Raw genomic sequence first — 24,342 nt, 5'->3', positions numbered from 1 at the left:
AAACAAGAGAGTGTTAATATTGAATTAAATATTAATTTAATACAAGAAAAAGTCTTGAATAATTAGAGGAATGGGAAAATTAAAATAAGTTCTAAGGAGAGTGTGGAATTGGACTCATAATTAAAGAAGTACTATTTACAACACTACAAAACAATTAAAATATGTAACCAATATTTTAAGACTACGTAGGTGTGTATGCACTTTATGATTCAAGGTATAACCTAGGAAACATCTAAAGTAACCCATTGAAGAATCATTTTTAGTGGAGCATTTTTGCATGTGTTTATCAACTATATAAGAGGATATAGTAGTGAGTATTTTTTTTAGTGAAACCCTTTTAAAATTAAAACTTGCACTTGAATATCAGTTTGACTTGTATAATATGTGTTCACATTTTATGCTATGCTAAAACCTTGTTCAAGTTCATCTCTAGAAATACCCTCCTAGGATTGAGCTAAGCCCAAAGTGTAGTTGAGTCTATCCAATGTCATCAATATTTCTTTAACCTTCAATAAACTATGGATGAACATTGGCTTTACTTTCTTGTTGGCGGCCCCTAGTTTTAAAAGTGAAATCGTGTTTTAGAATTTTAGGGTAGTGGTGTAGAGACCCAACAAGGATCACCCCACTCACACTATATAGATAGGTTAGTAGTAGATCAAGCCTCTCTAAGACTCTTTATTTACACAATTGACACACCAAATTAACATTTAGAGAATCATACTCATCAGAATAGACACTATTGAAACACGCTCATTTCTCGTAAACCTTATTATTTATAAGGCAAATCCCAATAAATATATATATATAAACATTTTTAGAATGCTTATTCAATTATATAAATCGAAGACCAAATAAATATTGTGAAAATCTTCAACATCATAAAATTTGAAACATAAAGATTTTGACATGTCCATTAAAGGCCTGTGACAAGACATAAATGCTAACAAAAACTAAACTTTCTGATCTAAGCAAACTTGGTCAACAAGAAAGTAGTGGGCGGAGAACGCGTTGAAAAGTGCCGCAACATGGGCCTCAATGCCTAAGTGGGCGGAGAAGAATACGACCAAATGCACCGAAACATTTTCAACAGAGTACGTCGTTGGAAAATGCGACAAAATATGCCGCGACTATACGACAAAGAGTACGTACGAGGACAATGTGATGGTCGGTTACATATTTTTAAAAACAAGGGAATTCTCGAAAATATTCAATTGCATGCATTTCATTTCTCAAGTTACCTCCTCCTCCTTAGAGCATAGGATGCTTATGCGGTGGTGGTTGATCGATTAGAGCAATGGTTTTTGGTTAAGTAAATCTTTAACATGTGTGTTTAAGAATGTTTCTTATAGGCAAGACCCTCTTCCTTGTAAGTCAATGAAAGCTTTAACTCATTTGTGAACTAGCCACTTGTTTGGAACACACAATATATGACTGATTTGTAGTTTTTCTTTTTTTTCCTTTCCAGATCATACACTTTGTAGACAGTATATGCATGGGCATGGCATAAACTGCTTGCATTTCTTGTACTGTTCTATCTGGAGATGACAAGATAAACATGTGATCTACTCCAGTGGATGTGAGATATAATACAGCATGTTACAGTTGCAAAAGAGACGATGAAAAGTAAAAAGAAGCATTTCATCCAGCTGTATTCTCATCAAAAGGAAGATGTCTGTATTAATGGGCATGTCAAATCTTAAACAATATCAAAGAGCTATTGATTTTCCGTTTTGTGATGTTTTCAAAGATTAATAAGGATGAAGGCAATTGAATAATTTATTTAATACTGAACACAAGAATAACACTGCTGTGTATGGGAGGGGTATATAAAGTTAATATAAACATTGTTAAATCTGCTTCAGTTCTGAGGGAGGCAGAGCATCTGCTTCCCTTGAGTTAGTGGCTTTGAGATGGAGTGGGGTGTTCTTATGTGCTGTAAGACATTGTCTAATACTTATAAATCGTATATATATTTTAATAAACTATAGAAACTTTTTAAATCTTCGATTGTTGTACACTGCATCATGCTCTTGTTTGGTCAGTCTCAGGTTCCATGGAATGCTTGCTTTTGTTTTTCGATTTTATATTGTTTTTTTAATGTAAGAGTTTTTATTTATAAAGTAGTTTTAGTTATTTCAATTGAAGAGTATGAGTCTTAGGTTGAAACCTTTTCGACTAAAAGACAAAGACTGACAGGCATCTCAGTTTCATCTTTTATGATACACAGCAAGTTTTGATTGCAGTTGGACTCATTAAGAACTTTTCAACTTTACCAACAAACCAAAAACCCATTAAACTTTTTATATATTTTTATTTCTATATAAGATATGCTTCAATTTGCATATCCAAGCTTAATAAAATCTGAAGTTCCACCGTGGTCAACTCTGTGTTACTAGAAAGCCCATGGATATTTCAATGTTTTACAGATGAAACGCCATTGTAATTTTAGATGACCCCTCCCTGGGCAGCAGCGATGTCTTTCATGTTTGAAACAAAAAAGCTACAAGGACCACCATTTTTTCTAAACTTCCTTCCCAGAATAATCATATGTGGTGCTCACTGTCACTGGGGTGGCAGTAATTGGAGTATCGAACTTTGATCTCGTTAAGAGAACGTGATGGAATAGCGTTTCTTCTGTTTTCAACTTTCGTTTTAACCGTATTGCATTTGATTTTCTTAGGAATTCATGGATCATGATTAGTTCATGTTCTTGTTTAGCACTGTGCGATGTCTATTTCGAATTTTTCCCTGGTATATAGATACAAATAATTTTTTATTTTTTTTCATGTTCTTAATTTTTCTGTGTTTATTCCATTGCTTTCTACCGCAAGGTGTACTAAGTTTGCGTAAATTTGGTGGATTTATTCTTTATTTGTATATAAATGTAATATTGTTCTCTATACGTATGTTAATTTAAACTTTGTTAAACCTCAGTTTCCCCAATGGTCTTAATTTTCTGTTACTTGAAAGTCCTGGAAACAATTTAAAGCCACTACCCAAACTTAAGTGATCAGCATTGGCAGAAGGAAAAAACAGTATGCCCTGTTTTTTGTTTAAACTCGATGAAATATACTTTTAATCTTAAATGACCTTTGTCATTTTAAATCTCTTTTTGGGAAGCAGCAGCCACACTATTTCTGCTTGCAATAGAAAAGCTTGTTAGTTTTTAGATAAAGGATAAGGATCCTACACTAGATAGGATAAGAAACTTGGATATGGGTAAACACATCGATAAGTTGATTGTTAGTAATCCTAAATTTTAGTTCAATTTTTTCTTCTACCACAAGATTCATGGTCAAATGATTTTGAATATCTCAATGCTTGGTTTCATTATGCAAAATTAGATTCTTTGTTATTATCAAATATATTAAAACTTATACTAGAATGGACTTAGATTTAATGATAATATAAATTTAAACATAACAAATATATTAAACCTCACACTACTATGATCTTATATTTGAAATAATATAATTTTTTAAAATTTATGAAACATAAATATAATGCTTGAGATTTTTGTAATATTTTTATTAAAAAAAAATTATAATTATAATAAGGAGATCATAAAAGGCTACATAGAGTAGTAAACAAAACAAGTCATAACTATTGTATAAACTTAAACATGACCTTCATCAACTCAGCCTCATATTGGCTCCCACAATATTGGATCTATCTCCTCATACACAATATCTTCAGTTGTGTCAGTGTGATATAAAACATCTTGAACATCAGGAGATGTAGTGTACATGGGAAATGCAAGCATATCAAGCATTGAACGCGTATTCGTGAGCTCTTCTTGCTTGGCTGCCAACTGAGATTCTAAATCAGATATTCGCTTCTGTAGTTCATGGATAACTCCAGCACTTCCATGGATGGGGTCTTTCACTCTTGCACTTGCTTCACACACCAAACTGTTTACTGCGTCCGCTCTTTGCTTGGTCTCCAAGTCCTAAAGCAACATTACATAAATAAATGAGTCTCACAATCAAATTAATACATACTTATTCAAACATCTATCACATTAGAAATTTAAATATTATAGGTTTAAACCAAAATAATTGCTGACAATTTACAATAACCCCAAACTTTTTTAGGATAACATTTAGAATAATACAATGATAGATGTGGTTGTGTCATAGTACTTGAGAAATATTTAAATTGGAAAACATAAGTATTTGTTCTCTTATCAAATAGAATTGATTAAAAGTGAGATTAGATATACATAAGTTTTAAAATTTAATAATTGCGATAATGATTTAGAGATTCATTTTAATATATATGTCTTTTTTAACAATAGTGTGTAATTTTTAATTTTAATGTTTTTTATTAAAAAAATTTAAATTTTTAAATAAAAATCATTTGAAGTATAATTTTATTTAATAAATTATGATTTTATAAACTTTTTATAGTAAATTATGTTTTTAAAAATGAATTGTCTTTATAGGGGTGAGGCTGGATAGTGCATTCAGTATCCAACCACAATCTATGGTTGATACTCCTGTAGTTAGTATAATTTTGTTGGACCAAAACAACAACTAGAGGGGCTCTTCATGACCCAAAACAACAACTAGAGGGGCTCTTCATGACCCAAAATTGGTTTTTTCTTTTGAGCATCATCTGGAAAATTGTTTTGTTCATATATTTTCCCATGGAGAAGGAAGGGCTGAGAACTCGCTATCAGGCTCACATAACAAACAAAATACAATATAGCCAAAATTTCCTCCCTTGAAAAGGTCATGGGCTAAATTGTGAAGATCAATAATTCCCTTATGTGTAAGACAGTGATAGGAGTTGTGAAGGTTGCATCAAATATTGACAAGAGACCTATTAAGAAAGAAAAGAAAGAAAAATAAAGAAAGAAAGAGAAATTGAGAAGATGAAAGATGAAAAGACATCTTCTACTATAGGTTGGGAGGTGATGATCGAAAAAATGGTTGAAAACTAGGACTCAATCTGTTTGAGTTTTGTGTGTACTTTTTTTTGGCTATTAGCTATAGTAGTTGTTGTTTCTTTAGTACTGTCTATGGAGTATGATGTTTTCTAGTGATACTCTCAATATATGTAATTACTATATATAGTTTCTAGTTTGGCCTTTTGGCCAATCTTCCAAGTCTTCCTTTGGTTTTTTAATCTTATTGTTTTGAACTTAATGGGTTGGAGCCCCTTCCCCTACTGACCTTAATCAAGAACATTTTATTCTAATGAATATTGAACAAAATTTTATTATAATGAAGAAAATTAGCTCTAGTTATTCTAGTCATAGTTGTTTCTAGTATCAATTAAATATGGAGCCAATTTCAACCTTAGTAACTATAATATTCATCATCCTCATAAAATCATGATCCATTTGGGTTCGAAGAAATTGTTCATTTCCAACTACTCTCTAGCCATGTCCTAACTATGAATCATTACCATATTCTCTATTATATAATTTAAATTAAAGAAAATTTCAAAATTTGTTGATCTCGAACTATTCTCTAGCCTAAAATTTTGATGCATTTAGCTTGCAAGAATTTTGTTTAAAATTGGATCACTTTTTATAGTATTAGTATTTTCATCTCTTTTCTTATTATTGTTTGAGTGGGGTTACTATAAATATCGGTTTTTTCAAATAATACAAAAAGAAATAGGTTACAAACAAGTTTGCTAAGATTTAACCCATCATAGACTCACATAGTTAGGGTAGAGAATAGGATCATGTGAGTGATCTAAGCCAAGAGCTCAGTGGTCCTCAAAGATTATTTGAAAAAACCACTAAGCTCTCAGCTTAGACTCACGTGGTCCTCAAAGATTTGAATCTTTTGAATTAAAATTAAACTCCAGTTATGGCCAGAGCCCTAATCTGATTACTCACATGATCCGAATTATGGATTCAGATGACAACACCTGAGTGAGAACCCGTGGTATTGTAAATTTTGTTTACAAGAACTAGAAAGCATAGAATTGAAGCAAGCCAAAATATAATCTATTCCATTCAAAAAAACAACATATAGAAGTTCATAAGATTCCAAGGGTCACATAAACCTCTTGAGAATCGAAGTCCAACAGTCACATTTGTTTATTACATAATAAAATCTAAAAACTACAAAAATTTCAAAAAACTATATGAAATTTTATCCTAACTTTAACTAGGCATAACTTTCTGCTCGGGACTCGAAATTACGAACCGTTTAACTCGTTGGAAAGGTCTCCAAGAGTTGTAAGAGAAATATTGGCATTTCTTTCGCCACTTTCAAGGGCTAAAAATGCCGTGAAAGCCTTCAAAAATGCCATTTACTAATGTCTAAAAAAACTAAAAAAATATGAAAATATTTTCTCAACTATTTCAGATTTTCTTCTGATCATCACAACCGTTGGAACAGAAAATTCATATCTCAAGAATCAATGCAGATGAAAAGTAAGGAATCCCCAAGAAGTAAAGTCAGATTAAAAGAATTGAGCAAGTCTGTTCAAAAATTTAATTTAAGTGCCTGTTAAGCACTTACAAAACTTGCATAACATATCATGTGAATCTTAATTAATAGTCAAGGAAACAAATTTTAGACAAAAGATGACTGTTCAAAAGCAAGAACTAAAACCCATTTCAAAAAAATAAAACTGGATTCATGGTAAGAACTTACTTGAAGCAGTTTTATGACATAGCTAGTTCCATACACTCTTTGCACGACTGTGAATTTGTCCGGATCATCTTGAGGAAAATGGGGAGCCAAAATGCATTCCTCTGAGCATTTCTTGCGTTGCAATCGACAGGCAGCGCAGGAAACAATCATTCTTTTCCCCATCTCTTGTGGTAATACAAACCCTAACATAAACAGTTCTTATAATGCAGTTCTAATAATTCAGTGATAAAATTTGAGCCACAAACTCAGTGGGATGCACGAGCTTTTATTTTTTCCTAGACGGCATTCTTCTTATTGGATGAAGCTAATTGCCCCTCCTTTCCACGAAAGATCGAAGAACCTTGAATTATTGAATGGCAATTGAAAAAAAGTAAAACATTATTTTATTTTTTTCCCAGTCTTTTGGAAACTTGTGAGAAAACGTAGGAAAAACGCATGAGAAATCGAACGAAGTAATTTTAAATAAAAGTATTTGTTCTATGGTTTTGTAGTACAATGGCATATACATTGTTAGTGGAGACGGGAAAAAGATATCATATCTTGTATACTTAGCTGCACCGCACCTTGCACTCTCCTCTGATAATAGATTTAATAAAACAGCACTTGATTTAATTTATTAGAGCATATATCTGACGTTTTCTCCACGCATTTGAAAAAGACTAAACATTTGGGGCCCTTTCTCACGCGTCTCCAAAAAAACTGCCGACACAAGCTCATCGGTTACTACTGTGGTTGAGTTTATTCCTTTCCAGCTTCGCCACTGTTTCATTTACTGTACGTACCATCAGAATCGGACTCTTTTTCTAAATGTCATGAGTTGGTCTGTAGTACTCCTCTCTGTACCTTTTTCTAGTTTCACAGAATCTACTGTTTATCTGCGAAAGCGCACACCATTTGTGACAACTCACAGGTGTTTTCTCACCTGTAGGGAAGAATAAAGCCGACTAAAGAAGTATGACCAAGGCAATGGAGATGGGTAAAAAGAACAAAACATAACACTTTGAAACCTCATGAAATTAAAACTCAAATTCAGCTGTTAGTAGAACATTTGGGAAGCAAAACACTTGGAAAATGACTATAAACTCGAACCTCTAAGTTCTAATGTTGTGTGAGCACATAAAAAATTCCTGGGAGAAAATATGGAGAAGGAGAATTGTGAAGGGATCTCTAAAAAGATGTGACTAATAAAGGTGAGACAATCTTAATTATTTATTAGGAATGCATAAAAAGATTAACCAAATATGAAAATAAACATATCTATAGTAAAAGGAGATAATAAGAATCTAAGAGAGATTGTTGAAGAGATTGAAGCAACTTTAGAATTAAATGTTGAAGAAAAGGAAAAATTGGAACAAGTATAGTAAAGTAAAGAAAGATATTAAAAAACGTAAAGAAAAAATTCAAGAAAAAATCCATGTGGAAAAGAGAACAAGTATATATTAATCTTCACCTAGATGTTACATCTAACAAACAAACATGATCTTCACTCTAGCATTACTCTAGAAGCATTTTTACTTACAAAATACATTTATTTTATCACTATTGCATATCTTTAATATATAAGCATGGAGAGAGGAAAAAACAACAAAAAATTTGGCCAAAAAATAGATACCAAATAACAAGAGCAAGGTCTAAGGTTTTGATCTTAGAAACTAGAGAAAAGGTCTCAATGCAATCAACAATAGGAGTGAGATTTTTTTTTGTCAAAATCCATGATTTGTACTTGTTAAATAATCCATCTATAAAAATTGGTTAGATAGATTTTTTAGGGTCCCATCTTATTACTTTTTTTTAACTATCTTTAGTTATTAGATTGTTGCAATAATTGTTTAAATGGAAATAATAAGAATAACAATTTGATTATCTTAAGTTTTGTTGAAACATAAATAAAAATAATTATCTTGACAACTAATTGTTCATATAGCATAGGAACCATTGACTTCTCTCAATTTGGAGAGAGAGAGAGGGCGGGGAGAGAGAAAGAGTCATTGGGGAAAAGTATCTAGTGACATGTGGGTAACATGCATGATGAAATCTAGGACATTGATTGAATCACTAACAACTAGCATGTTAACACAATAATTGCACATATTCATGATCATATATATTATGAAAGAGAGTTTATATAAACCAATGAAATGCACTTATGAATGTAAATTAACAAATACAACATTTATACTAACAAATATTCTAACCATTTCACTATGATAACTAGACAATTTGAATGTTGCAAGGTGGAAAACTGAATTTTGAAATTGAAACAAGGACTCAAATTAATTCAAGATCTATGCAATTCACAAGTTCAATTTTAAAATTAAAAATTAGGGGTTTTTTATTTAACCACTTAATTTTAATTTTTTTTAAAATTGAACATATAAATGCAAACTTGAATTGTTAAATTGAAGCATTCTTAGATATGAAGTATAAGGAGTCAAGTTCACCAAAATGTAAAGGGGAAAATTAGGTGACTTGGCAATTTGCAACAATGAAGGAGAAATCACCAAATCACCTATTTTTGCTTTGTGTAGATGCCTTTACATTCAAAAGAGGGGGTAAATACACTTTATTCAGTCACTAATCAAATTAGAACTAAATGCAAAGTAGATTGATTGAAATGGAATATGTTTGACTCTCTTTTGTAAGTTAACTAGTTGAATTAAGACAAAGTGTTGGAAATGAAGACATATATGAGAAAACATGAGCTATAGATTTGGGATTTCGTCATGCACCTGCATATGGGAAGTTTGAGATGATTCAGTGCTGCTCAACAAAATCTACAAAAAGTAGTAGGGACTATGTGTCCAGACTAGGTCACCCACACTTTTGGTCCTCGAAACTTTCTGTGCATCGAAAAGGGTTTCTCTGTCTCTGCAAATAAAGCTTAATTCTAGGAGTACAGTTGTGCACCTACACACATAAGGAAAGCAAGATGTGTTGGGATTAGAGGTTTATCTTTAGGTCAAAACACAGTTTTAGAATTAACTAAGTGGTTGAAATAATGTTAATTTAAATGTCTGAAAGTAGAAATCCTCCTCTTTGAGGGGATGTTTAATTGACTAAAAATGAAATGCTTATACCTCCTTGTGAAGTTTTCTTGCCTCCACATGGAACTATGATTTCTTTAATTAGAATGATGATCTTTTTTTCAATGCTTGAAATATTGACTCTATTGCTGCTCCAAATCTTGAAGGAAGACTGAAAAATGCTCAATGCCTCTTGAATGCTTGATCTTTTGAATTCTTGGATCCTTGATTGAAATTCATGACCTGTCAAATGAAAGGGGAAATCCCTCTTATATACTTATCAGTAGGATAAATTAATTAATTTTCTAACATGAGCCAAGATAGAGGGGGTTTTCCCAATTCAAATTTGAGATAGGTCAAGGGGAGGGGCCTAAGGATAGGGCCCGATTAATGGGCACCAGGGCACCACACCTTAGTCCTAGTGAGGACCAGGGCACCACATCCTGATCCTACCCTAATTTGGGGCAAGATCAAGGTGGTAGTTGGGTGCATCACCGAGTTGAATGGATTTTTTGACATGTGTGAGAATAATCAGGTCTTCGATTAGGTCGAGGGGTGCAAACACTAAGGCAAAGACCCAAATGCGATCGAAAATTGTAAGGGCTGCAATTTCAGGATGCTACACTATTATTTTACTCTCTAAATGATTTAGTCTTACATACGTGGAAGTCTTAGTATTTTCATGATTCTCAAACTCTTAAATTATTTATTCTGCACTAGCTTCTCCTTCATTCTCAGGCTTTTCCAGAGCACTCTGAACTTGATTATGGGTTTACACTTTCTATTCTTTATCTGCACTGACAATCTAATCATCTAAATCACATCTGGAGTGTCTAGGATAATACTTATTTCCTTCATCCACTTTCACATTATCACTTTCAAATATATTTATTAATCTCCTATTATAACGCCGATAGGCCTTTCTCTTAGTAGAATAACCAAGAAAGATTCCTTCACCACGTCTAGCATCAAACTTTCCTAGATCTTCATCTCTTTTGATATAGCATTTACTACCAAAAATTCTAAAATATCTAACAATAGGAACATGACCAAACCATAAATCATAAGGAGTCTTACCGATATCACCTTTCATATGCACCTAGTTGAGAGTGTATACAAGAGTACTCACAACTTCTCTCCAATAGATATGAAGAGTATTTCCTTCTATCATCATGGTTCTAGCAGCTTCCTAAATTGTCTTGTTCTTCCTTTCCACAATACTATTCTGTTGAGGGGTCTAGAGAGTAGATAATTGTCTCTTCACCCCATGCTCTTCACAAAAAAGAATTAAAATTACTGAAAGTAAATTCACCACCTCTGTCATATCTTAGAAACTTCAACTTTTGTCCAATCTTAGTCTCAACCAAAGCTTTGAAAATATTGAACTTCTCCAATGCTTCAGACTTATCCCTTAAGAAAGTAACCCACATCATCCTTGAATAGTGATCAATCAGGAACATGAAATACCTATCACCCTGCAAGCTTCTCACTCTCGAGGGACCACACAAATTAGTATGCACAAGATCCAATATCCCATTAGTAGTATACTATTTTCTTTTGAAAGAAACTCTTGTCTACTTCCCTAACTAACATTCCTTACATATCGAATTAGAAGGCTTTACAATCTTAGGAAAATCTCTTACAACTTGAGTGGAACTTATCTTAACCATGTAATCAAAATTTACATGACACATCCTTCCATTACATAACCAATTCTCATCAATCTGAGAAATCAAATAGCTTTTACCACTAGAATTCAAGTGAAAGATATTATGTTTAGTCTTTTTACATGTTGCAATTTTAGTTTCGGAACTACTCAAGATCTTACATTTACCATTCTTGAATTGAAAATCATATCCCTTATCAAACATCTATCTAAAACTCAAAATATTATGCTTTAGACCTTCAACATACAAGACATCATTAGTGTTATGATTACCATCAAGAGAAATAGAACGTCTACCGTGGATTAGCTCTGTCATCTCCATATCTCACTACACCACCATTGTACTTTTTCATGCTCACAAACTTACTCTTATCACCTGTCATATGATGAGAGAAACCACTATCAATAACCCACTCATCTTTCTCTTCAACTTTACCAGTTAAAGCTTTTTCTTTAATATTGCAGTTCGTAGAATCAACAGTCACCGGATCATCTTCCTTGATAGAAATGAAAACCCATTTATCTCCTGAATTTACTTTATCACACTCATCATCTTTCACACCTTCATTAGTAGCAAAGTAGCACTTCTTTTGATATTTAGGCTTATAAGGCTTAAATGATTTATTAGAAACTCTTTTCACACACCTTGAGGCAAAATTTCCTATCTTATTGCATGAAAAACATTTCAGAGGCAACTTTACTTCATACTTACTAGCACCTTTAGGTAATATTTTAGAAATCAAGGCTGCAAGCTCGCTTTCATCTTCTTCAAGCTCTCTCATTTCCTTCTCATATCCGGATACTCTTGTTGATATTTCTTCTGAATCATATTTTTACTTTTCGAATATAGTAGATTTAAATGTAGATTCTGATTTAGGAGGGGCTTCACCAAACTCGTTCAACTCAAAAGCAACAAGCTTACCAATCAAAATGTCTCTAGTCACATTTGTCACTATCGAGATCTCTTCAATAGTAGTATCCTTATGCTTGTAAGTAGGAGGCAAGGATATCAACACTTTAGCAAAAATCTCAGATTCTTCCAGTACTCCACTAGCATATCTGATGTTCAATACCATCTCATTTACTCTCTACATAAAGGAGTTAATGTTCTCATCTTTGCCCATCTTCAAAATCTCATAAAGCCCTTGAAGCTCTCCAACGTAGGAACTTTTAGATGGCCATCACCTTCATACAAAGTCTCTAGCTTCTTTCATATCTCATGAGCAATTTGCAAATCCATTACATTGGTCATCTCAAAATTAGACAAAGCACTCAACAAATATTACTTTATCTCATCCATAGTGGTAGGACCATTCTAAGAAATATTATACACATTCTTAGTAATATTCCAATAGTCTTCACCAATGCACCGCAAATGACATTCCATTTTATTCTTCCAAAGAGTGTCATTTGTTCCATCAAATCTTTGACTATCCTTCTTAAAAGCAAAGGTTGTCATCAGGATCTCTATCCTTCTTAAAAGCAAAGGTTGTCATCAGGATCTCCTCAAGAGGCAAGCTTCCTCTAAACGATCTAGCTCTAATACCAATTATTGACAACAATTCAACAAACTGAGAGGGGTGGGGTAAATCAGTTTTCTCACAAACTCAACACAAATCAAACTCATATTCAGATATGATTATTAACAATGAAAGCATGAACCATCACCACATCAATAACACACATAACACAAAAATTTTTGACATGAAAAACCCAATTAAAGGAAAAACCATGGTGGTAACCTACCCACAATGAGATAATACCATGTTAGGAGTAAGTGAAATATTACAATGGGGAATGCACATGCATTCAGGCACATTGGGTTGAGCTCACTACTCAAATCAGAAAACAACAAGGGCTACAACCCAAAGGAAGACTCACTATCTTACAAAAATATTCAGATTACATCTGAAGGATCATGAAATGATGAAATAGCATCTCCACGTGCTTGGTTACATTTCCGGTCAATCACATATACTCAAACTCTTCTCTTCACACTTCTTTTGCACTCTTTCACACTTCTCCTCTGCTACTAAAAGATTAAATCAATATTCGCACACATAGATACATCTATCAAATAAATTTACATATATTTACACAAATCATCAACCTATATTTCAAGGTCAACTAAACCCTCAACATAAAAATCAAGAATATAACCACACATACTACAACAACACATGTAGACCAAAACAATGTTGACTAAGACATAGCCTGGACCCAAATCAACATTACAAACAAGGAAAATTTCCTTGAATTATGCCTCAAACATTTACAACAGGTTACAATCACCAAGAATATCGTATAACATGAAGAACACCATCGGATCAAGAAAATGGTCAATAACACGCACAACGATCAATGTGAACCATCAACACATATAGAACACGATCTATAAACATCAGCAAGCAACGTCAATCACACCAAAAATAACCGCAACATCACCACTTACAAGAATCTCCATTATCAATATACCAAACCTCAATAACACATTGAGCTGACTATCAAACTAAAAGATTCACTTGTGGACTTCCAAATCACGAACCATTTGAATTCAGGAAATATATGAACATCCCAAACACTCTGCGAAATTCACAAACCAAAATAATGCAATTCCAGAGCGATGCGAAATACAAACCATAATATCGAATAACATGAACAAGCATAATACCAGACCTCATAAATCGATCAAATCACAATGCGGATCACTGAAACTTTTGCTGAATGAACTAAACATGCATATCTCAAAACCCATTAAACTGAAACTGCAACAGATCCACTGTAACACACTAGCCAAACCAAATCATTTAATCTAACTACAATACTGGAATACACAAAAGAATATGTTGACATCAATGACAACACATCATTCTAGCAATCTAGCAAACTTCTCAGCAATATCCAACAGGTTTCTATGCACTTCATGATTCAAGGTATAACCTAGGAAACATCTAAAGAAATCCACTAAAGAATCATTTTTAGTGGAGCATGTTTGCATGTGTTTATAAAATATATAGGTCATAGTAGTGAGTACTTTTGATTTAGTGAGAACTTTTCCAATTAAAACTTGCACTTGAATATCACATTGATTTCTATAGTAATATGTACATCTTTATTCTACCCCCAAAACTTGTTCAAGCTTATCTCTAGGAATACTCTCCAACAATTGAGCTAAGCCCAAAGTGTAGGAGAGTTTATCCATTGTCATCAATTGGTCTTTAACCCTCCATAAACTATGGATAAACCTTGGCTTTACTTTCTTGCTTACAACCCCTAGTTTTGGAAGTGAAATCGTGTTTTAGAATTTTAGGGTAGTGATGTGGAGACTGAACAAGGGCCACCCCACCCCCATTATATAGATAGATTACTGGTTGATCAAACCTCTCTAAGACACTCTATTTACTCTATATTCCTTACTATTGACAAGTCAAATTGACATTGAGAGAAACGTGCTCATCATATTGGACTCTACTGAAACAAACCCATTTCTCCAAAACCTTATTATTTATAAGACAAATCACACTATATAAAACTATTTTTAAAATGCTTATTCACTTATATAAATTGAGAACCTATTAAATATTGAGAATATCTTCAACATCATAAATTTGAAATAAAATAAAAATTTTAACACGTCCATTAAAGACTTATCACAAGGCATTAATGCTCACAAACACTCTCTGTAAAAGAACTTCTGAAAAATATTATTTCCTTAATAAGATGAAATGTGGACCCGTAGCTATTTAACCACCTAAAAAATATAAAACCGCAAAGAAGAGTTTTTTCAAAAAAATGTATGCGTCTCGTTAGTATAATTTACTTTTTAGGTTGAATAGACGCTTACGAGATATGACATCTTCAAACGCCTACATTTTCAGTGAAGTTTCTGAACCTAAACTTTCTGGTCTAAGGTGGCGTGGTCAACAAGAAAGTAGTGGGTGCAGAACGCGTTAAAATGCGCCACGACTTGGGCAACAAAGACTACCTGGGCGGAGAACTCATCAAAATGACCCGCAGGTTTACCAAAAGAGTCCGTTGGCGGAAAATAAGACAAAATGCACCGAAATTTTGTCAATAGAGTACGTAGGTGGGAAATGCAGCAAAATACGCCGAAATTTTGTCAATAGAGTACGTAGGTGGGGGAAATGCAGCAAAATGCGCCGCAATTGAACAACAGAAAGTACGTCGGTGGAAAATGTGTTGGCCCATTAGATTTTTTTAAATCAAGGGAATTCTTGAAAACATTCAGTTGCATTCATTTCATTTCTCTAGTTATCTCCTCCTCCTTAAAGCATGGAATGCTTCTGTTTATGGCAGCGGTGGTGATGGACAATGGTATTTCAAAGGAGGAGCAGAAGCAATCGCAAGCCACTACAGTTGCGAGTGCCCTCCGAATGGCGGCTGACATGGGAGTTTCTTAATTGTTCAATACATAACATATCTTAGCCTTCTAATTTTGCAGCTGAATTTAGGTTGATCGACTAGAGAAATGTCTTTTTTGTTAATTTATTCGAGGCTATATTTTCTTTTTTCAATGTAATCAATGGGGTCGTTACCCTGTGAAATTAAGAATATTTCTTATAGGTAAGATCCTCTTCCTTGTAAGTCTGACAAAGTTTTAATTCACTTATGAAATAGTGACCTGTTTGAAAGGGGATGGCTTAAACATTACACACTAAGCCTTTGACCGCTTAGGTGGCTGTTGCGAGCCCATCCCCTTTGTCAAGGTTCTACACTCGTCCGTTTCTGTTTCTGTTAACACTAAAATTCAAATTTTTCTCCCGCCCAGATTTCGGTGGATGTCCGTAATATTTGATCGCAGCTTGTGATCATTTATTATTTCCCAACGTACTCAAAATGGGAGCTCCAAGGTCTGTTCCTCGCTACCATTTATCTCGTAACTGGAAACTTGTGAGCTTGTGATCACATGGAATCGAGGAGAATTGCAGCAGGCCGACTCAGTGGCGACTGGGCAATGATCTTTATCTTGTACGACTGAAGGATATGCACAAAATGTGTTTGTTGAAAAGTATCTAAAAACTTTTAACAGCAAATGTAATTTGCAGGTGTAAAGAACCCCTGCTCACAGACTCTGCGAAAATGGGAGCTGTGGAACAGGGTATGGAAATACATCACACAATAAATGATAAGATGTATTTTGCAGATGATATAACTGAAACTACCTTGGCAGACATGTATACAAAATGTGTAAGCATAGATAAGGAACGTTTGCAGCGTTTTTGGATTAAGATTTTTTTTATTCCTTTTTTCTCTCTGCATATAAAGAAAGCCCTTTATCCTAAATTTCTTTTAATTTAGTTGTCCTGGGTTTTTAATTTCTTTAATTTCTGAGATCTGCAAGATTAGAAGATACCTGCAAGTAGTTTGTACAATAATACAATTATGAGATATCTTTTGTAACTTACAAAATTATCATTTATATAAATAACCTTCAACATAGTTTGGAACTACTAATGTTTTATTTCAGTTTCTTTAAGTGAAAAAAGATTGTTTGATTGTCCTAGTTTATTAAGGAAATTTCTATAATTTATTAAAGAATATATTTATATTGTTTATTTAAAATGTATGTTACTTATTTTTTAAAACATATATTTATTATAAATATAAACTATTGAGTATTATTAAAATTAATAAAATAGTTATTAAAATTAAAATATATATAAATTTAAAATAAACTGATTTGTAATGTGATAATGGAAAGATGACAAAAATTAGTAACCTAACAATTAATGGTAGATATATGTTATTTTTACAAACAATTATTTATTTTTTATTACATGTAAAGACCATTTATATAAATTGGAAAACCATTTATAAATAGAACTAATATTTAATAAGTAGTATTCACATATATATCTTAAATACATCAATTTAAAAGATGTTGAAAAAATATTAGTTTGAGATATGAACTCTAATGTATCCCATTCTACTTTATGTTAACTAATACGAGTTGGATGCAAATGCTTTGTAGTTCATCCAACTATTCGTATAATAAAACATTTATCCCACTTACATAGATGGTAGTTTTCTTCTTTGAAAAAATATATATTATAATGGCATGCTTGCAATTATTGTTTATGATCTATATATATGTTGTCTTCTTGAAGTGGTATTAGAGCTTGCAAGTGGTATTATAATGACATGCTTGCAAGGGTTCTATTTCATTTTTTTCTATGCAATTATATTTTTAGAGTATTTTATCTCTCCACTACATTGCAAGTGGTATTAGAGCTCGTTGAAGGCATTTTTCATAAATTAGCTTACTAAAATATGATTTTTTATAAGTATTCACCATATAATAGAGAAATCTTGATGATTAGAAAGTGCTCACAAAATTAGCCACACTAAATATGTGACCTTCATTTTTTCAAAAGACTTTTCCTTTCAAATAGTTTATATTTATTTTTTGGTTAGAAACCTTATGTTGTGGCTTTTCAAATATCCTCAAATACCTTATCATCGCTATTTACTAATATGTATTCACCACGTAAGGGACTAGCATAGTGAGGATTATTTGGCTCAAATATCTAGTCCTTAGAAAACTTTTGTATGTGACTACAAGCTTCAATATACCTCTAGATATAGCAAAAGAGCCCATTGGGTAATTTTCATAATTTTAAATCATATTGAAGTCAACAACGAGGATCAAGATGCTTCATGAGCTTATCCAATATAAACAAAAAAAGATAGAAACAATAAAAGATGCTTCATGAGCTTATCCAATATAAACAAAAAAATGATTTTGTTGTACCAAATAAGGATGCCAAATCAAAACCATAAACATGAATACAATATGGGAAAGATGCTCAAGAAATACAATGTATAGGAGAAGCCATGCCTTTAAATCTAAGGTGAGACTAGAATAAAATATAGGATTATGTTAAATGTTGCAATCATATGATATGAGATGCAAAGAGAAAAGTATAGTATGTGTACCTTACACAAGACCTAAGTAAACTTAAGAGTTGGATGTGAATATGTCCTAGAAGGAAACCAATTAGCAAATAATCAATTTCACATGTAATAACCCTAGCAAAATATTATATCAAGTTTGAAGACTTTCTTTTTAGTTCTAATTCAAATTTGTAAAGAATGTAAAATAGAGAAATCGAGTATACCAAAATGTTTACCAAAAAAAGCAACAAACTGAAACTCAATTTCACATATGTGGAAGAACATTAAATAGTGGTGGTTGGATGATTTTATTCTTACGTTTTTACATAAGTGGGCTATGGGTAAAAGGCTGTGACAAAATCACCCTAATAGATAAGACTAAGGAAACTAAGTTGCACATGGAAGATAACACAACAAATAAAAATTTCCAAATTAGACTATGCAACCTAGTGTGTCATTGCCTCCTAAACCATAAATATTGGAAATCAAAGGGAAGAAGGTTCTAATTCTACCAAGACAAAGGAATTAGCACTATTATTTCAATTTTATTTAATGCATAATCGTAATAGGTGGTTGATTCTTCTATTTGAATATTTTTTTATGTCTATAACATGCCATTTTGTGTGGCATTCTCTCTACATTTAACTAATATTCAAATATGAAATTGTTGTTGGTTCCTCATTCCTCCCTTGACAATGAAAGCTTCACAACAACCTTCTTAATAGTAACAATTCTAAATAGTGTGTGATGGAAGAAATGAGGCAAACTTGGATAATGGATACCTGCTCTATCACCATTGATGGGTGGACCAATATCAAATGTTGACTATTGATCAATATATTTCTCACAAGTTTAATTGTCTTATTTTATTGGAGCTATTGATTATTCAATGGAAAGGAAGGGTAAAAACTTCCAATTTCAAATTGTGAAAGATGTTAAAGAAGACATTGGGGCCTCTAATATTTTACATTTTGTGACTAATTCAATGCATGAATGTAACTTATTTGGCTTAATAGGGAAAAGTGGCTACAAACATTTTCTAGACCCCATGTTATGATCATGCATCCAACAACATATTAAAATCATTAGGAAGATATGTTGAGTGGAGATCATTTGGTGGTAGAAGCTAGAGATGTATAGATGTTCATTTACAACCATCACATCTCACTTTTATTGTTCAAGATAATTTCAAGTAAAGAATTCTTCAATCTTATAGATATTACATATTCTACCTACTTCATTTTGTTAAAGAAAATACTTGAGTTGGAAGAGCCTCTGCAATTAATAGTGGTCAATTACAATTGGGGTTAATAGCTAGAGGCTGACACAATAAGAAGAATAAGTGTAAAACAAAATATCCCTGATGATGATTGGAAATTTATATAATGAAATAAGAAATTATTTTTAAAAAAATAATTAAAAAAATTAATTTATTGATGTTTTAACTCATAAAATTATGTTCCTAATTTATAATATAATTCACTCTTTTTCATTTGAGTGTTAATCCTTATTTTAATTTATAATATTTGTAACTTTTTTGCACTTGCAAATAGGATTTATCCTTTATGTCACCTATTGCACAAATCATAAGATATGTTAAGATAAAGTCTTCAAGCCTTTGAGAGATTTATAAGAGACTTGATAGCACACTTGGACATAAAATAAAGGCATTCATAGTAGTGATCCTACTTTGAGATTTGATAAGGAGAATATTAGGCCCATTGTGATATAATTATCGAACATTGTGAACACCACACTTCATATGGAAACCTATGCTCTAAATCTCAAATAATATGTAGGAAGGATTGGGAAAGTGCATCCATCTCATGAAGAAGAATAGAAATAAAGGCTTATGAATTCCCTATGAAAAATGTATACTAATGAGGGTCAACTCTTTTAACACATCAGCTAGCCTATTTCATTCCTTGTAATTCAACCTAAAGAAAACTAAGGTAATGACAGATAAAGCTACATTAGCTTAAATTGACACTATTAAATGGTGAATGTCACATGGTTAGGATGCACTAGAGTTGATGGTGCTTTCATTTAGCCCCCTTTCACAAGTTGCCAATTATTATTTTTGCAAAGAAGAATTGGTCCACATATAAATTCATTCAATCAATCAAGAAGAACAACCTTTACCTCTAATTGATCAAAGAAGTTAGTGATTGCTCATAATGTCTTGCAACTACAAAATCAATAGAGAATTTCGATAAACAATTTTATTTTAGTAGAAATTTGTTTAAGTTCAAACTTCATAGAAATCTCATGACAATGGGAGAAAAATATCCTAGATTATTGTAAGAAGTTCTTTTACATTGGATCAACTAAAGCATCGCATATATCAATACTAAAATTATCTAAATATTTGGCATAGTCATTCTTGAAATTTGAAATTAGAAGGCTAAATAAGTTAGCATAAAATCTAAATTCTATGGGATAGTTGAAAAGTAATTGCCAAGTGAGTCATAAAATTAAAAAAACCAAGTTAATTAATATCCAATAAATCCTTCAATCTTTGGGAATAAATAGTATTTATAGCAGACCTCTTTAGAAAGTATTAGTTGCTCTAGAAATTGAGAAATTCAAAAATTAAGAGACTATTTTATTTACATTTGTTCACATGTCCCCTTCAACCCACTAATTATGTTATCCAATAGCTAGCATTTATCATAGAGTTTGGCAAAGCTGAACCTAAACTTATATTCAATTGTTCATATTTTTTGAGACTAATAAAATGATTTCATAAAATTAAGGGTAAAACATATAGCATGAATTATGATTTAAATCTATATTTAATTGATGAATACACATATTTTGTCTAAATTTTGGTAGCTTATACTTTGCATATTATATGTGGTCACTAAAAATAACTTCTAAATTGTTTTACTAAGAGTGAGTTGCACAAATACAAATTAACAAATGTACATTTGAATGTGAATTGTATGTGTAATCTTTCTCCAAATTTAAAAACTAAATTTTAAGAAAATAATAAAAATAAAAACAAATAATAAAAATAATCAAATACAAAAAAAAAAAATACAAGAAATGACTAATTAATGATTGATTTATAATAAAATGGATAACCCAAACTAATCTTTTGAATTTATATTGAAAGAGTGGATGGTTTAGATCGAACCTGAAAATGGTAAGATGATCTAACCTGTGATAACAGTAATAAGTTTTAAAGGTTTTGATTTAACCCTAAGTTTACACAGTTCTCATGGCTTGTCTAAGTAATAAGTTGGCAAAGCTTTACACCTGCTAATCGTATTCGGTTGGAACTTGGAAGTATCTAAATGCTTTTCATCAAACGCACTTTCTGCATAATTCCTGCAATCATTTCTTGGGGCATTCTCTCAAACGGTTCTCGTGCCTTGTCTACGCTTCCACATTTTGCATTCATATCTACCAGAGCATTTCCGACTGTAATATGCTTTGATGTATGTCTACTGTGTTCCGAAGCTCCCATTTTGGCATAGGCAGGGAGTACACTGCAAATAAAAACTGACAGAAACCTGTTTGTTGCGTACAATGAAACTTCTAGGCGGGAACACTGCGAATTCGAAAGTTAACGGCGACGTTTATCTGGACGGAACGGATGGGAATCGAATGTCAAGTGAAAAGACTGGGCCCACAGCCACCTAAGCGGTCAAAGGCTTCGTGTGTGCTGTTTAAGGCTGGCCGTTTGAAAGACACGTTATAAGACTGATTGTATGGTTTCTTTCTTTTCTTTCTCAGATCATACATTTCGTAGACAGTGTATGCATGGCATAAACTGCTTGTATTTCTTGGACTGCTCTATCTCAGATAAGTGAGGTCACTTCAGTGGATGTGAAATATAATCCGGCATATTACAATTGCCGAAGAGACGATGAAAAGCACAAAAGACCCATTTCATCCAGTTGCAGGAAGTGAACACAACTTCTTTGGAAGAAACATTTTCATCAAAAGGAAGAGGTATTTACTAATGGACCTGTCAAATCTTAAATAATATCAAAGAGCTAATAATGCATGCTGATGTTCCGTTTTGTGATGTTTTCAAAGATTGACAAGGATGAAGGAAATTGAATATTTTTTTTCTTTGTAAACCCAAGAAAAACTCTGCTGTGTATGGGAAGAATATATAAAGTTAAAACATAGATATTTAGATATTATGGTTCAGTTCTGAGGGAGGCAGAGTATCTGCTTCCCTCGAGGTAGTGGGTTTGAGATGGGTTGGGGTGGTCTTATGTGTTGTAAGCTATTGCTTGATACTTATAAATCGTATATTTTAATAAATTATATAAAGATTTTAAATCATCAATTGTTCTACAATCCTATTTCTTACTAGTTCATGCTCCTATTTAGTCAGTCTCATTTTGAATTTCGATTTCTCCCTGGAGTGCTCGCTTTTGTTTTTGGAAATTTTTGTGATTTTCTGATGGAGGATTTTTTATTTATAAAGTGGTTTTAGGTAATCAATTCAGAAGCATGAGTCTTAAGCTGAAACTTGTTCATCTAAGATCTAAAGATTGAAGTGTATCAATTCTGCTAAATTTGCTTGGCACACGATTCCAGCTTCATCCCCTATGACATCCAGAAGACATGATCCCTACTGAACTCATTAAGAACCTTTCAACATCACCAACAAATCAAAGACCCATTAACCATTTTATATATTTTAATTTCTATTACAAGATGTGACATCTCTCTTCTATATTCCAACCTTGATAAGATCTCAAATTCCACCATGGTCTAAACTCTGTTATAGAAAGGCCATGGATATGTCATGTTTTACAGATGAAACACCATTGTCATTTTAGATGATCCCTCTCTGGGCAGCAGCGACGTTTTTCATGTTTGACACAAGAAAGTTACAAGGACCACTTTTTTTTCTAAACTTCCTTCCCAGCATTAGTACAGGTGGTGCTCACTGTCATCGGGGTTGCTGTAATTGGAGTATCCAACTTTTGATCTTGTTAAGAGAGCTTGATGTAATAGGGTTTCTTCTGTTTTCAACATTGTAATCCATTTGAATTTCTCAGGACGTCATGGATCCCGTTGAGTTCATGTTCTTGTTTTTAACGATATGATTCTTATTTTGAAATTATCCCTGGTATATGAATACTAATAATTTTCTAATTTCTCATATTTTAATTTCTGTATGTGTTTATTCTACTCCTTTCTACCGCAAGGTGTACTATTTTTGCTTAAATTTAGTTGAGTTGATGTATTCTGTATTTGTATATAAATGTAATATTATTTTGTATATGTATGCTAATTTAAACTTGTTTAAATCTCAGCTTCCCCTATGGTGTGAACTTTATGTTACTTGAAAGCCCTGGAAACAATTTAAAACCACCGCCAAAAAATAAGTGATCAGCATAGGCAGAAGGGGAAAACAATATGCCCTGTTTTTTGTTTAAACGGGATGAAATGCTATGTTAATCTTAAATGGCCCTTTGTCATTTTAAATTTCTTTCTGGGAAGTAGTAGCCACACTATTTCTGCTTGCAACAGAAAAGTTTGTTAGTTTTTAGAGAAAGGATAAGGATCCTACACTGGATTGTCTGTGGAGAAGAAAAGTTAGTCTTCACGTCAATGTAGACAGTCGACGATCCTTCACCAAGCATTAGCGTTATCATTCTGAACCATAATGTAGTAACTTCTTAAGAGAAAATTGGATATGGGTAAACACATCGACAAGTTGATTGTTAGTAATCTTAAATTTTAGCCTCAATTTATTCTTCTACCGCAAGATTCATGATCAAAAGATTTTGAATATCTCAATGCTTGGTTTGATTATGAAAAATTAGATTCTTTGTTATTGCAATTGTAGAACTATTGTCACAGTAAAGTTGAATTGCAAATGATGTTGAAAATCCATGCTTAGTCTGATGATACAAAACTAGATTCTTTGTTATTGCAATTGTAGGACTATCATCACAATAAATCTGCTAGTATTCCCTTGAACTGAACTGCTACTCATCTAGACGTGAATATTGTCATATGCTTCCCAGATATATTAAAGCTTATATTAGTGTGGACTTATAGTTTGATGATAATAGAAATTAGTTGAAGTATAATTTTATTTAATAAATTATGTTTTCAAAAATAATTTATAGTAAATTAA

At 32.5% G+C, this 24,342-nt stretch overlaps 1 protein-coding gene across 1 annotated transcript; it reads right to left on the bottom strand.

The window, feature by feature from the left end:
- Window positions 1-3,646: 3,646 nt before the first annotated feature.
- LOC131045717 (LOB domain-containing protein 1-like) lies at window positions 3,647-6,785 on the bottom strand. The gene is made up of 2 exons (XM_057979310.2): window positions 6,624-6,785; window positions 3,647-3,952 (listed from the first exon to the last, which is right to left on the bottom strand). Exons 1-2 carry the CDS (start codon window positions 6,783-6,785, stop codon window positions 3,647-3,649), a joined length of 468 nt encoding a protein of 155 aa, XP_057835293.2.
- Window positions 6,786-24,342: the final 17,557 nt, after the last annotated feature.

Source organism: Cryptomeria japonica, chromosome 7 (assembly GCF_030272615.1).
Source record: "Cryptomeria japonica chromosome 7, Sugi_1.0, whole genome shotgun sequence".
Lineage (NCBI taxonomy): Eukaryota > Viridiplantae > Streptophyta > Pinopsida > Cupressales > Cupressaceae > Cryptomeria > Cryptomeria japonica.
Note: the sequence above shows the minus strand (reverse complement) of the source record. Positions and strands in the feature narration are given on the sequence as shown.